Genomic DNA, 12529 nt, shown 5'->3' on the forward strand with positions numbered 1-12529 from the left:
TATTTGGAGTGAAAAAATAAAAATTCATTCGGGATGTCGGCAAAGCTGGCATTTATTTCACTTAACTGAGTGGCTTGCTAGGCCACTTTAGAGGGCAGTTAAGAGTCAATCACATTTGTGTGGGACTGGACTCCAATATAGGCCAGGCAAGGTAAGGACAGCAAGTTTCCTTCACTAATTAGACAGCTTCATGGTCACTTTTTTAAAAAAGCTGGTACCAGCTCTATTTTTTTAAATTGAAATTACTATGCTGGGATTTGAACACACATTCTCTAGATTATTAACCCAGCCTCCAGCTGTTAGTGAGGAGGTCTTTGCAGGCATGATCTAGTCATATTCTTATACAATGGTTGATAGTTCGGATTGATTTTCTTTTTCTTATTGAACTTTGTAATGACAGTTGCTAGACCACTTAAGAGTGAATCACAGTGTGGGGCTGGAGTCATATGTAGACCAGACCAGATTGGGGTGGCAAGCTCCCTTTCTTGAAGGATATTAGTGAACCAAATGTGCTTTCACTACAGTCTTGGAAGCCTTATGGTTATTTTTCTGTTGACAGCCCACAAATTACAGATTTACAAATTCACAATTTATTACTGAAGGATTTGAACTCATGACCTCTGAGTTGCTAATCCAGTACCATAATGTCAAGAATACTCTTACCTGTATCATCTGCATGTTTTAAATAGAACTAAGTTGCCTTCTCTGTAACGGGGGATTTTATGGGAGGAAGGATGGTATTAGCAACTTGCACAGTAAGCTTACTGGTACAGTGGAGGTATAATAAATGCTGTAAAAATTTGAGTACTGCTGAGGTTCCAATAATCTGTCATATGCAACTTTCTGATTTTTAGTTTATTACTTATTTTTTGTTATGTAATCATTTTATCCTAGAACATAGTATATGTCTAATATAATTGGTGCAAATGGGAAATTAAGTTTGGATCTTAGGAGCAGAGAATTATTCAGAAATTTGCTACACTATATAAAAGTAACTTCTAAATCCAAATTTTAAGTCATTTTAAAAACTGGGCTAGTTTCAATAGCAATGGATTAAAACATTAAACCTCAGAAAATTCAGGGTAAAATATAGACCCTGTCTGGGCCACTCCACACCACCAAATAGATATTTAAACATTAGTGAACATAGGCCATTCCGTTCTTTGAGCTTGTTCCGCTATTCAGTTAGATCATGGCTGATCTGTACATCAACTTTATTTACCTGATTTTGATCCATATCCCTTGATAACCTTCTCTAACAAAAATCTATTAACCTCCATTTTGAAAGTTTCAATGTATGCAGCATCCACGGCCTTTTAGGAAGAAAGTTCCATATTTCTACTACCGTGTGAAGGTTCCTCCTGATTTCACTCCTGAATGTCCTGGCTCTATTTTTAAGATTATGCCCCCTTGTTCTGGATTACTCCACCAGGGGAAATAATTTATCTTTATCTGCCCTATTGAATCCCTTTATCATTTAAACACCTGGATTAGATCACCCCCTCAATCTTGTATAATGAAGGGAAAACAAGCCACATTATGCAAGCTGAAATCTGAGATTGAGGCATAAATTTTAATTTTCAAATACTGGTTTTACTTGCATAATAAGCACCGACAGTAGATGTTCAATGGCTCCAAAATTGACAGTAGGAGCAGCAAAGTTGAAAAAAAATAAGGGAAATAAACTATTTTAAACTTTGAGAAAAAAATGATTAGAATATATTATGTAAGAACATAAGAATACCAAAGCGGGAGGGGGAGGAAGAGGGGGAATACCTGCTCCATTCAATAAGATCATGGCTAATCTTCAACCTCAACTCCACTTTCTTGCCCAATTCCCATATCGCTTGATTCCCCAGCAGTCCAAAAATCTGTCTATCTCAGCCTTGAATATACTTACGACTGAGCGTTCACAGCACTTTGGGGCAGAGAATTCCAAAGATTAACAACCCTCTGAGTGAAGAAATTCCTCCTCATCTCAGTCTTAAAAGGCAGGCCCCTTATCCTGAGACTATGCCCCCTAGTTCTAGACTATCCAGCCAGGGAAATCAGCCTCTAAGCATCAATCCTACCATTCTTCCTCAGAATCTTATATGTTTCAATGAGATCATCACTCATTCATCTAAAATCCAGAGAGTATCCAGAGACTGGCTGGCCTGAGTGTCTACTGTTTGCGGTGCCTCAGGCCTGTCCGGACTACCCACAGTGACTGGGCTCTCCTCCACTTGGTTCCGGTGTTCGGTCACCTGTGGTGGAGTGAACTCTACATCGTGTTCTTCCTCTGCTTCTTCTATGGGGTTGCTGAACCTCCTTTTTGTTTCATCCACGTGTTTGCGGCAGATTTGTCCATTGGTAAGTTTAACTACCAGAATCCTATTCCCCTCTTTGGCAATCACAGTGCCTGCGAGCCATTTGGGCCCTGCAGCATAGTTGAGAACAAAGACAGGGTCATTGACATCAATACATCGTGCCCTCGCATTCCCGTCATGGTAGTCACATTGTGACCGGCGCCTGCTCTCAACAATTTCTTTCATAGTGGGTGTATAAGGGATAACCTGGTTTTGAGCGACCTTTTCATTAGCAGCTCTGTGGGTGGAACCCCTGTGAGCGAGTGTGGTCAGGATCTATTGGCCAACAGGAGGCGTGATAAGCGGCTTTGCAGGGAACCCCCTGGGATTCTGAGCATCCCCTGTTTGATTATCTGCACTGCTTGTTCCGCCTGGCCGTTTGAGGCCGGCTTGAACGGTGCCGTTCTGACATGGTTGATACCATTTCCTGCCATGAAGTCCTGGAATTCAATGCTTGTAAAGCACGGGCCAGTGTCGCTGACCAAGACCTCCGGTAGACCATGGGCGGCGAACATTAGCCGTAGACTTTCTACCTTGGCCGAGGATGTGCTTGAATTGAGAATGTCACACTCGATCCATTTGGAGCAGGCGTCTACTACAACTAAAAACATTTTTCCCATGAAAGGACCTGCGTAGTCCACATGGATGCGTGACCGTGGCTTGGCGGGCCAGGACCAGGGGCTAAGGGGGGGCTTCCTTGGGCGCATTGCCAAGCTGGGCACACGTGTTGTACCTGCGAACACAAATTTCCAGGTCTGCATCTATCCCTGGCCACCAAACGTGTGACCTGGCAATTGCCTTCATCATGACAATACCCGGGTGCTCATTGTGGAGTTCTCGGATGAATGCCTTTCTGCCCATCTGGGGCATGACTACTCAGTTTCCCCATAGTAGGCAATCAGCCTGAATCGAGAGTTCATCCTTGTGCCTGTGAAATGGTTTAAATTCCTCAGGGCATGCCCCGTACGTGGATGCCCAGTCCCCATTCAGGACACATTTCTTGACTAAAGACAGTAGCGGGTCTCTATTTGTCCAGACTTTGATCTGACGGGCTGTCACGGGTGAGCCTTCACTTTCGAAAGCTTCAACAGCAGCATGCTCGGTTGCCCCCTTGGTGATGGCTAGTGGGAGCCCGCTGAGTGCATCGGCGCAGTTTTCAGTGATCGGTCTGTGCCGAATTGTATAATCATAGGCGGCTAACGTGAGTGCCCAACTCTGTATGCGGGCCGACGCATTTGCATTTATGGCCTTGTTGTCGGCCAAAAGGGACGTTAGGGGTTTGTGATCTGTCTCCATCTCAAATTTCCTGCCAAACAGATACTGGTGCATTTTTTTTACTGCATATACACCTGCAAGCGCATCCTTTTCTACCATCCCGTAGCCCCTTTCTGCCTGGGACAGACTTTTGGAGGCATAAGCTACCGGCTGTAACTGACCCTTGGCATTAACATGCTGCAACACACACCCGACCCTATAAGACGACGTATTGCACATTAAAACAAGTTTCTTACATGGGTCATATAGCGTTAACATATTGTTGGAGCATAACAAATTGCGTGCTCTATCAAAAGCCCTTTCCTGGCTGTCCTCCCAGACCCATTTGCGACCTTTGCGTAGGAGCACGTGTAGCGGCTCTAACAGCGTGCTCAATTTGAGAATTAGTTCAGGAGCCCCAGGAACGAACGCAGCTCCGTCGTGTTACGGGGTCTGGATGCTCTCTGGATCGCTTCCGTTTTGGACCCAGTTGGTCTGATCCCGTCTGCTGCTACCCTCATCCCCAGGAATTCTACCTCTGGAGCTAGGAGGACGCACTTCGCCTTTTTCAGTCGCAGACCTACCCGGTCCAGTCTGCGTAGCACCTCCTCCAGGTTGTGGAGGTGTTCTTCAGTATTGCAACCCGTGATGAGGATGTTGTCTTGAAAAACCACCGTCCTTGGAATCGACTTGAGACTTTCCATGTTTCGTTGAAAGATCGCGGCAGCCGAGCGAATCCTGAACGGACATCTGTTGGACTCAAACAACCCCTTGTATGTCGTGATGGTGGTCAGCTTCTTCGACTCACTTGCCAGCTCCTGGATCATGTAAGCTGAGGTCAGGTCCAATTTTGAAAAAAGTTTGCCACCGGATAGCGTCGTAAAGAGGCCCTCCGCTCTCGGTAGCGGGTACTGGTCTTGGAGTGACACCCGATTGATGGCCTTGTCATATATCACCACATATCCTGACCGACCCATCCGCCTTGTGCACCGGCACAATCGGGCTCGCCCAGTCACTGAATTCGAATGGCGAGATGATGCCTTCCCTCAGCAGGCGGTCCAATTCGCCTTCTATCTTTTCTCGCATCACGTTCGGCACCGCTGTGGCCTTGTGGTGTACTGGCCTGGCGTCCGGGTTTATGTGAATCACTACCTTGGTCCCCATGAAAGTGCCAATGCCGGGTTGAAATAGTGAGTCAAATTTGTCCAGGACCTGTGAGCATGATATTCGCTCCACAGAAGAAATTGCATTGACATCGCCCCATTTCCAGTTCATGACAGCAAGCCAACTCCTCCCCAGTAGTGTGGGACCATCCCCCGGGACAATCCAGAGTGGCAACCTGTTCTCCGAATCTTTGTGGGTCATGACTCCCGTGGCGCTGCCTAGCACCGGAATGATCTCCTTCGTATATGTCCGTAGCTGTGCGTCAATCGGCAATAATTTTGGCCTCCTGGCCTTGGACGCCCACAGCTTGTCGAACTGTTTGATACTCATCAGGGACTGGCTGGCCCCCGTGTCTAGCTCCATTGATACTGGGATGCCATTGAGGAGCACTTTCATCATTATCGGTGACGTCCTGATGTATGAACTGTATATATGCTCCACATGAACTCGCTGAACTTCAGCTTCCAACGATTTCCCCCAGTGTCCATTTGGCCTCGTAGGGCTTACATTGGGCCCGTCCTCCTCGTACATCAACCTGGCTGCAGGCTTCCTGCACATACGCGCCGTGATCGCGGACGTTGCAATTTCTGCAGATATAATGCTGATACCTGCAAGCTCTGGCTGTGTGTTTGCCTCCACACCTCCAACATGAGCCATTGTTGGAAACAAAAGGTCCATTACCAGTCGATCGTCTCTGACTGTCTCTGTAACTGTCCTTAAACGCACCATTGACAGGTGTTGATGGCCCCGTTACTGGCCGTATTGTCCCTTCCGATGGCATGAATCGCCGTTCAGCTAGCCATTGTCTCTGTTGAATTCCCCTTTTGGGTTCGACTACATGCTCGGGCATGTCCGATTGCCCCTGTCTGCCTGGAGAACTGTGTGCTGCCTTAACAATGTTGACTCCCTGTCCATATGCTGCATTTAAACCAAGATTTTTGTCAAACATCATTCTGGTCTCTTCGTCCCCTGAAATAAATGTCTGGGCCATCAAAGCTGCTGTTTCCAGGGTCAAGTCACATTTGGTCTCAATCACGTTCGTGAAAACCCCAGCGTGCCCGATGCCCTCAATAAAAGTCTCGCAGCATCTGGGAACTTACATAAGCTCGCCAGTCGTCGGAGGTCTGCCACGAAGTCTGGAACGCTTTGCCCTTCTCGCCACCGGTGCGTGTAAAACCGGTGTCTCGCCATGTACAATGCTGCTCACCGGTTTAATGTGTTCCCCGATCAACTTACTGAGCCCTTCAAAAGTCTTGTCCACCAGCTTCTCTGGCGCTAGAAGGTCCTTCATCAGGGAGTACGTCCTGGATCCACAAACCATCAGGAGATGAGCCCTGCGTTTGTCAGCCGAATCCTGTCCCAGCCATTCCTTAGTGACAAAACTTTGCTGTAGTCTCTCAATAAAATCGTCCCAATCATCACCAACACAGTACCTCTCATCTGTGCTGCTAGTGGCCATGCTCGCGTGGTTTAAATCCCATTTTCTCGTCGCCAATGATATGTCCTTACTATACAGTACAAATGCACACGAGGCCCATACTAGAGAGAAGGTCACTCTGTGACCAGTCCTTTATTAGCCAGCACTGAAGTGGAGAGGATGGGTGGAGCTTCCCCTTTTATACCTGAAAGTCCAGGTTAGGAGTGTCTCCCACAAGTTCACCACCTAGTGGGCAATGTTCTCACGGTGTACAACTTCGGTCAGTTTATACATGGATTACAATGACAGTTGAATACATGACAGTATAGGCCCAGAGAATATAGGCCCAATCTACTCAATCTCACCTCATAGGACAACCCTCATCCTAAGAATCAATTTAGTGAACCTTCATTGCACCACCTCTAAGGCAAGTATATCCTTCCTCAGATAAGGAGACCAAAACTGTGCACAGTACTCCAGGTGTGGTCCCGCCAAAGCTCTGTACAATTGTAGCAAGGTGTCCTTACACTTGTATTCCAATCTCCTTGCAATAAAGGCCAACTTGCCATTTGGCTTCCTAATTGCTTGCTGTACCTGCCATGCTAACTGTGTGTTTCCTATATGAGGACACCTAAATCTCTTTGAACACCAACATTAAATAGTTTCTCACCATTTAAAAAAATATATTTTGTTTTTCTATTCTTCCTACCAAATTGCATAACCCCACATTATACTCCATCTGCCATCTTATTGCCCACTCACTAACCTATCTATATCCCTTTGCAGGCTCTTTGTGTCCTTCTCATATCTTACTTCCCCACCTAGCTTTGTATCGTGAGCAAACCTAGATACATTACACTTCATTTAAGCCATCAATATCAATTGTAAATAGCTGAGGCCCAAGCACTGATCCTTGTGGCACCCTACTAGATACAGCCTGCCAATCTGAAAATGACCCGTTTATCCCTACTCTGTTCGTTAATCAATCCTGAATCCATGCTAATGTATTACCCCCAATCCCAAGAGCCCTTACCTTGCGTAGCAAACCTTTTATGTGGCAGATTATCGAATGCCTATTGGAAATCCAAATATACTACATCCAAAGGTTCTCCTTCAGCTATCCTATTAGTTACATCTTCAAAAAAAACTCGAATAAATTTGTCAAACACATTGTGTGTGTCTGAACTTAGTTGAACACAAGAAACGGATTTTTGTTGTTGCCATATTTGGTGTTGGATTCAAACTGTCTTGCATGGATGGCTCTGAATATGGGTTGGAGAGTATACGGAGAGGTTGAGCGAGAGCAGGAGGATATTGAACTCTGGAGAGGGTAAGGTGAGTTGAGATTGAAATTACCAAGGATGGAGAGTCACTCACTGCAGAAGCTGGGAGAAGGAAAGGAGGGAAGGTGTCTAGGGGAAAACCTTGAGATGGGGCTGAGAGCGCACTAGAGAATGAGGATTTTAAAGGAGAGGCAAGACTGATGAAACAAGGTTAGATGCTTGGAGAAGCTGGTGCCAGAGCAGTATGGGGAGAGATCAAGGTGTAGCTTGGTGATTACAAACTGTAATAGTTTGAGTACAGGCAGGCTGGGAGGCTTCTGTAAAAAGCAAAGTATTGCCAGCCTTGAGCTAAGCTTTAGCCAAAGCCATGATATCCATGTCTAAAGACAGGTTGTAGAAGGCAAGGGCCTTGATCGAGAATGAACAGACATTCTGAAGGGAAATGCAGAGAGGAGCAATCCCTGTTAATCTGCTGGCAGAGTCTGCGGGAACAGTTGTGGGTGGGGTAAGTTGTGGGACAAGCCCCCAGTGGGCTGCTGGATTGGAGGGTCGATGATAGAGGAGGTTGGGATAGTTTCAGGAAGATTAAAGTAATAGGACAGAACAAGAAAGAAAGACTGGGAGCAAGAAAAGGTTACAAGGTGAGCAGAAGCAAAGTGCTCACATTTTATATTTAAAATGTATTTTTAGTTTTTGTTTTTCTGTACATTGTTAATACAATAATAAAACTACACTTGATATCGGAGGAGTTTTGTTACTGTACTGGATATTTTACCATTATCACAGTATGTAAGGTTAAAAACTTATAAAACTGAGTCCCAAAGAAACAATAATTTTCCTGTCATTAGTATTCTAAAGGTTAATTACTCATTTCAAATGAGTTTGAATGCAGTTCAACCAGGCTTTTTGCTTTTCGTATGTGGCAACTGGTTCTATCTATTGAGTTCCACATACCTATCTGTGGTGCAGTTCGATTTTGTTGACTTTTTTCCCCTCGTTTTATTTACAGACTATGAATGACTTTGATTATTTAAAACTACTGGGAAAAGGCACTTTTGGAAAAGTAATTTTAGTCAAGGAAAAGGCAACTGGGAAATATTATGCAATGAAGATTCTAAAGAAAGAAATTATTATTGCAAAGGTAGGCACAAATGGTTTACTTTTCAGAAGCAATACTGAAAGATTGAAGGTGTTAATATTCTTGTAGTTGGAATTGTATAGTTGGAATTGTGTAAAGTAGTGATTAAGTTTTCCAGCGAAGTTGAAAAATACAAGCAACAACGGTAACATTTTACATGAGTACCTTGGTAGAGTTTCTAATTGTATTGTTACCAATATTATATATTGATCAACACTACAAAGGTGTCCAAATACATTAAAATGTATGTTGCTGTGTTTTTTGCCTCCTAGGTTGTAAAGTGCTTATTGAATACAAGTGCAGAATTTCTGCTAATTCATTGTTCAGTGACCATTATATATACCATAATTTTTATTACTGGACTCATCAAATAAATTTAATTTTAATATCAAAGCATCTGCATCAAAAATGAACTCTATGCAAAAGTAGAGACAACGCATTAAAGACAAACAACATTAGGTGCATGGGGAAAAAAAGCTACTTTACCGTTTGCTAAATCCAACTCTGACTAGTACTTTGCCCTCTACTCCCGTTGGTTATCTTGCACTGTGCTATGGAGAAGTATTAGAGCAGTGCTCAAGGTAACAGCATAACTTTTACAATTCCCTACCCAAAACCAAGTGGATAGCAGAATACATGCCCTTGCACAGCAGCACAAAAAATGATCACTCCCAACAAACCAGTGAGGTCCTCACACAACCAGAAAACAACTTTCACAGCTAGGGTGGAGTGACTCACACTTTGTGGAAGTACAGTGTTGTGAACTGAGCCAACTCCTGCCTTACACAATTAAGCTTGATGTGTAGGATCCTATCAGCAGGCTTCTCCCAGCTGGCTTCTTAAACACCCAAACCAAAATCAGTGAATCATAAATGTATAGAATTCTATTTGAAAGCTATACCAATTTGAATCTATAATCACCTAAAGATATACAAAATACCCAAACAACCTTCAACTTTCATACATGTCAACATTAACCATATTTCACTCATGCTCTGCACTATGCTAAAGTATACCCCATTATAATATAGATTGACAATATAATTGATAACATATACACATGGAACAGACCTTGATATATGACTCCCGTAAAACATTGCAAATTAATTAAAAGAGCCTTGAAAAAAATGGTTCTGCAGGCAGAGTAAATTAGGATTATTGCACCTTTATACTTAAGCAGAATTGTCCACTGCAATGTGAACAGTCTTATTTGGTACCTTTTTGTTGATGACTGCAATCCAAAGCCACTCTCATGAATTCTCCAATGTGCTCTACCACTGATAAATGGACCACAGGTCTGTACTTGCTGTTCTTACATGGTGAGCTCTTGATTTCAATTACCCCATTGTGAGAAGCTGCCAAGTAGCAGCCAAACATTTGTTGCTAAATTAATAGTCAATCACTCTATGGCATTTGCACGCACCTTCTAATAATAGGCTATATGATAGACCTGTAATAACAAAAACTTTATGCTCTACATATTCGTTGGAGAAATAATGTGGTGAGAAGAAACCAGCGAAACGTAAAAAGCTTGGGGGATCAGTTTGATTTCCCACTTTCACTCTCTCATAGTCAGACATTTACTAAATTTGTAAGATTTAATTGAAATGTGATTATGCAATGGTACAATACACATAATCAAGTAGAAATTTAGGTTTCGCATAGGATGTGCCATGATTATTTTATTTACATTAGCTTCATGTATGTGTGCTTTCATTGCTGGCAAGGGTTGAGTCGTGCACAGGGTGGGGAGGGATGCAGTGTCGAGATGTGCGGTGTAGAGACTGGAAATGCAGAGGGACCCCAGGAATTCTTAATCGGTCTCCGATTGCTGACGTAATTTGTGTATGTACCTTCTTGACCATTGCTCCTCATTCTATAGATATGTGAAGAGAAAGAGATTATTGAAGACAAACGTAGGTCCCTTGCAGTCAGAATCAGGTGAATTTATAATGGGGAACAGAGAAATGGCAGACCAATTGAACAAATACTTTGGTTCTGTCTTCAAGAAGGAAGACACGAATAACCTTCCGGAAATACTAGGGGACAGAGGATCTAGCGAGAAGGAAGAACTGAAGGAAATCCTTATTAGTCAGGAAATTCTGTTAGGGAAATTGATGGGATTGAAGGCCGATAAATCCCCAGGGCCTGATAGTCTGCATCCCAGAGTACTTAAGGAAGTGGCCCTAGAAATAATGGGTGCATTGGTGATCATTTTCAAATAGTCCATCAACTCTGGATCAGTTCCTATGGACTGGAGGGTAGCTAATGTAACACCACTTTTTAAAAAAGGAGGGAGAAAGAAAACAGGGAATTATAGAACGGTTAGTCCCTGACATCAGTAGTGGGGAAAATGTTGGAATCAATTATTAAAGATGAAATAGCAGCGCATTTGGAAAGCAGTGACAGGATTGGTCCAAGTCAGCATGGATTTATGAAAGGGAAATCATGCTTGACAAATCTTCTAGAATTTTTTGAGGATGTAACTAGTAGAGTGGACAAGAGAGAACCAGTGGATGTGGTATATTTGTACTTTCAAAAAGCTTTTGACAAGGTCCCACACAAGAGATTGTTGTGCAAAATTAAAGCACATGGTATTGGGGGTAATGTATTGACATGGATAGAGAACTGGTTGGTAGACAGGAAGCAGAGAGTCGGGATAAACGGGTCCTTTTCAGAATGGCAGGCAGTGACTAGTGGGATGCCGCAGAGCTCAGTGCTGGGACCCCAGCTATTTACAATATACATCAATGATTTAGATGAAGGAATCGATTGTAATATCCAAGTTTGCAGATGACACTAAGCTGGGTGGTGGTGTGAGCTGTGAGGAGGATGCTAAGAGGCTGCAGGGTGACTTGGACAGGTTAGGTGAGTGGGCAAATGCATGGCAGATGCAGTATAATATGGATAAATGTGAGGTTATCCACTTTGGTGGCAAAAACGTAAAGGCAGAATATTATCTGAATGGCGGCAGATTAGGAAAAAGGGAGGTGCAATGAGATCTGGGTGTCATGGTACATCAGTCATTGAAAGTTGGCATGCAGGTACAGCAGGCGGTGAAGAAGGCAAATGGCATGTTGGCCTTCATAGCGAGGGAATTTGAGTATAGGAGCAGGGAGGTCTTACTGCAGTTGTACAGGGCCTTGGTGAGGCCTCCCCTGGAATATTGTGTTCAGTTTTGGTCTCCTAATCTGAGGAAGGATGTTTTTGCTATTGAGGGAATGCAGCGAAGGTTCACCAGACTGATTCCCGGGATGGCAGGACTGACATATGAGGAGAGATTGGATCGACTGGGCCTGTATTCACTGGAGTTTAGAAGAATGAGAGGGGATCTCATAGAAACATATAAAATTCTGACGGAACTGGACAGGTTAGATGCAGGAAGAATGTTCCCGATGTTGGGGAAGTCCAGAACCAGGGGTCACAGTCTAAGGATAAGGAGTAAGCCATTTAGGACCGAGATGAGGAGAAACTTCTTCACTCAGAGAGTTGTGAACCCGTGGAATTCTCTATCGCAGAGAGTTGTTGATGCCAGTTCGTTAGATATATTCAAGAGGGAGTTTGATATGGCCCTTATGGCTAAAAGAATCAAGAGGTATAGAGAGAAAGCAGGAAAGGGGTACTGAGGTGAATGATCAGCCATGATCTTATTGAATGGTGGTGCAGGCTCGAAGAGCCGAATGGCCTACTCCTGCACCTATTTTCTATGTTTCTATGCTACAGCTCACCTATGACCATTTAAATGGTTGATGCTGCAATGAGGGTGGCTTGCCCTAGCACAACACATGTCATGCAAACTAATGACCATTCATTGCTCTTTAAACAGGAAACACAGGCTTGTAATTTTAATTTTATAATTTTAAATTTAAATAAAATTAAAACACAGCCGTTTATAGTCTGCAGCCTTGAATATACTGCTAAGTGC

General features: G+C 43.6%; 1 protein-coding gene across 3 annotated transcripts in view; it reads left to right on the plus strand.

The window, feature by feature from the left end:
• The window catches only part of akt3a (v-akt murine thymoma viral oncogene homolog 3a), a 493259-nt gene that overhangs the window by 374196 nt on the left and 106534 nt on the right, over positions 1-12529 (plus strand). For 2 of the 3 annotated variants that reach the window (XM_070889219.1, XM_070889220.1), the window contains exon 6: positions 8476-8607. The exons of the other annotated variant lie outside the window; for it this stretch is intronic. In XM_070889219.1, the coding sequence (XP_070745320.1) occupies positions 8476-8607 (132 nt within the window). The remainder of the gene's footprint in view (positions 1-8475; positions 8608-12529) is intronic. 3 annotated transcript variants of the gene reach the window in all.

Source organism: Pristiophorus japonicus, chromosome 9 (genome assembly GCF_044704955.1).
Source record: "Pristiophorus japonicus isolate sPriJap1 chromosome 9, sPriJap1.hap1, whole genome shotgun sequence".
NCBI classification, from domain to species: Eukaryota; Metazoa; Chordata; class Chondrichthyes; family Pristiophoridae; genus Pristiophorus; species Pristiophorus japonicus.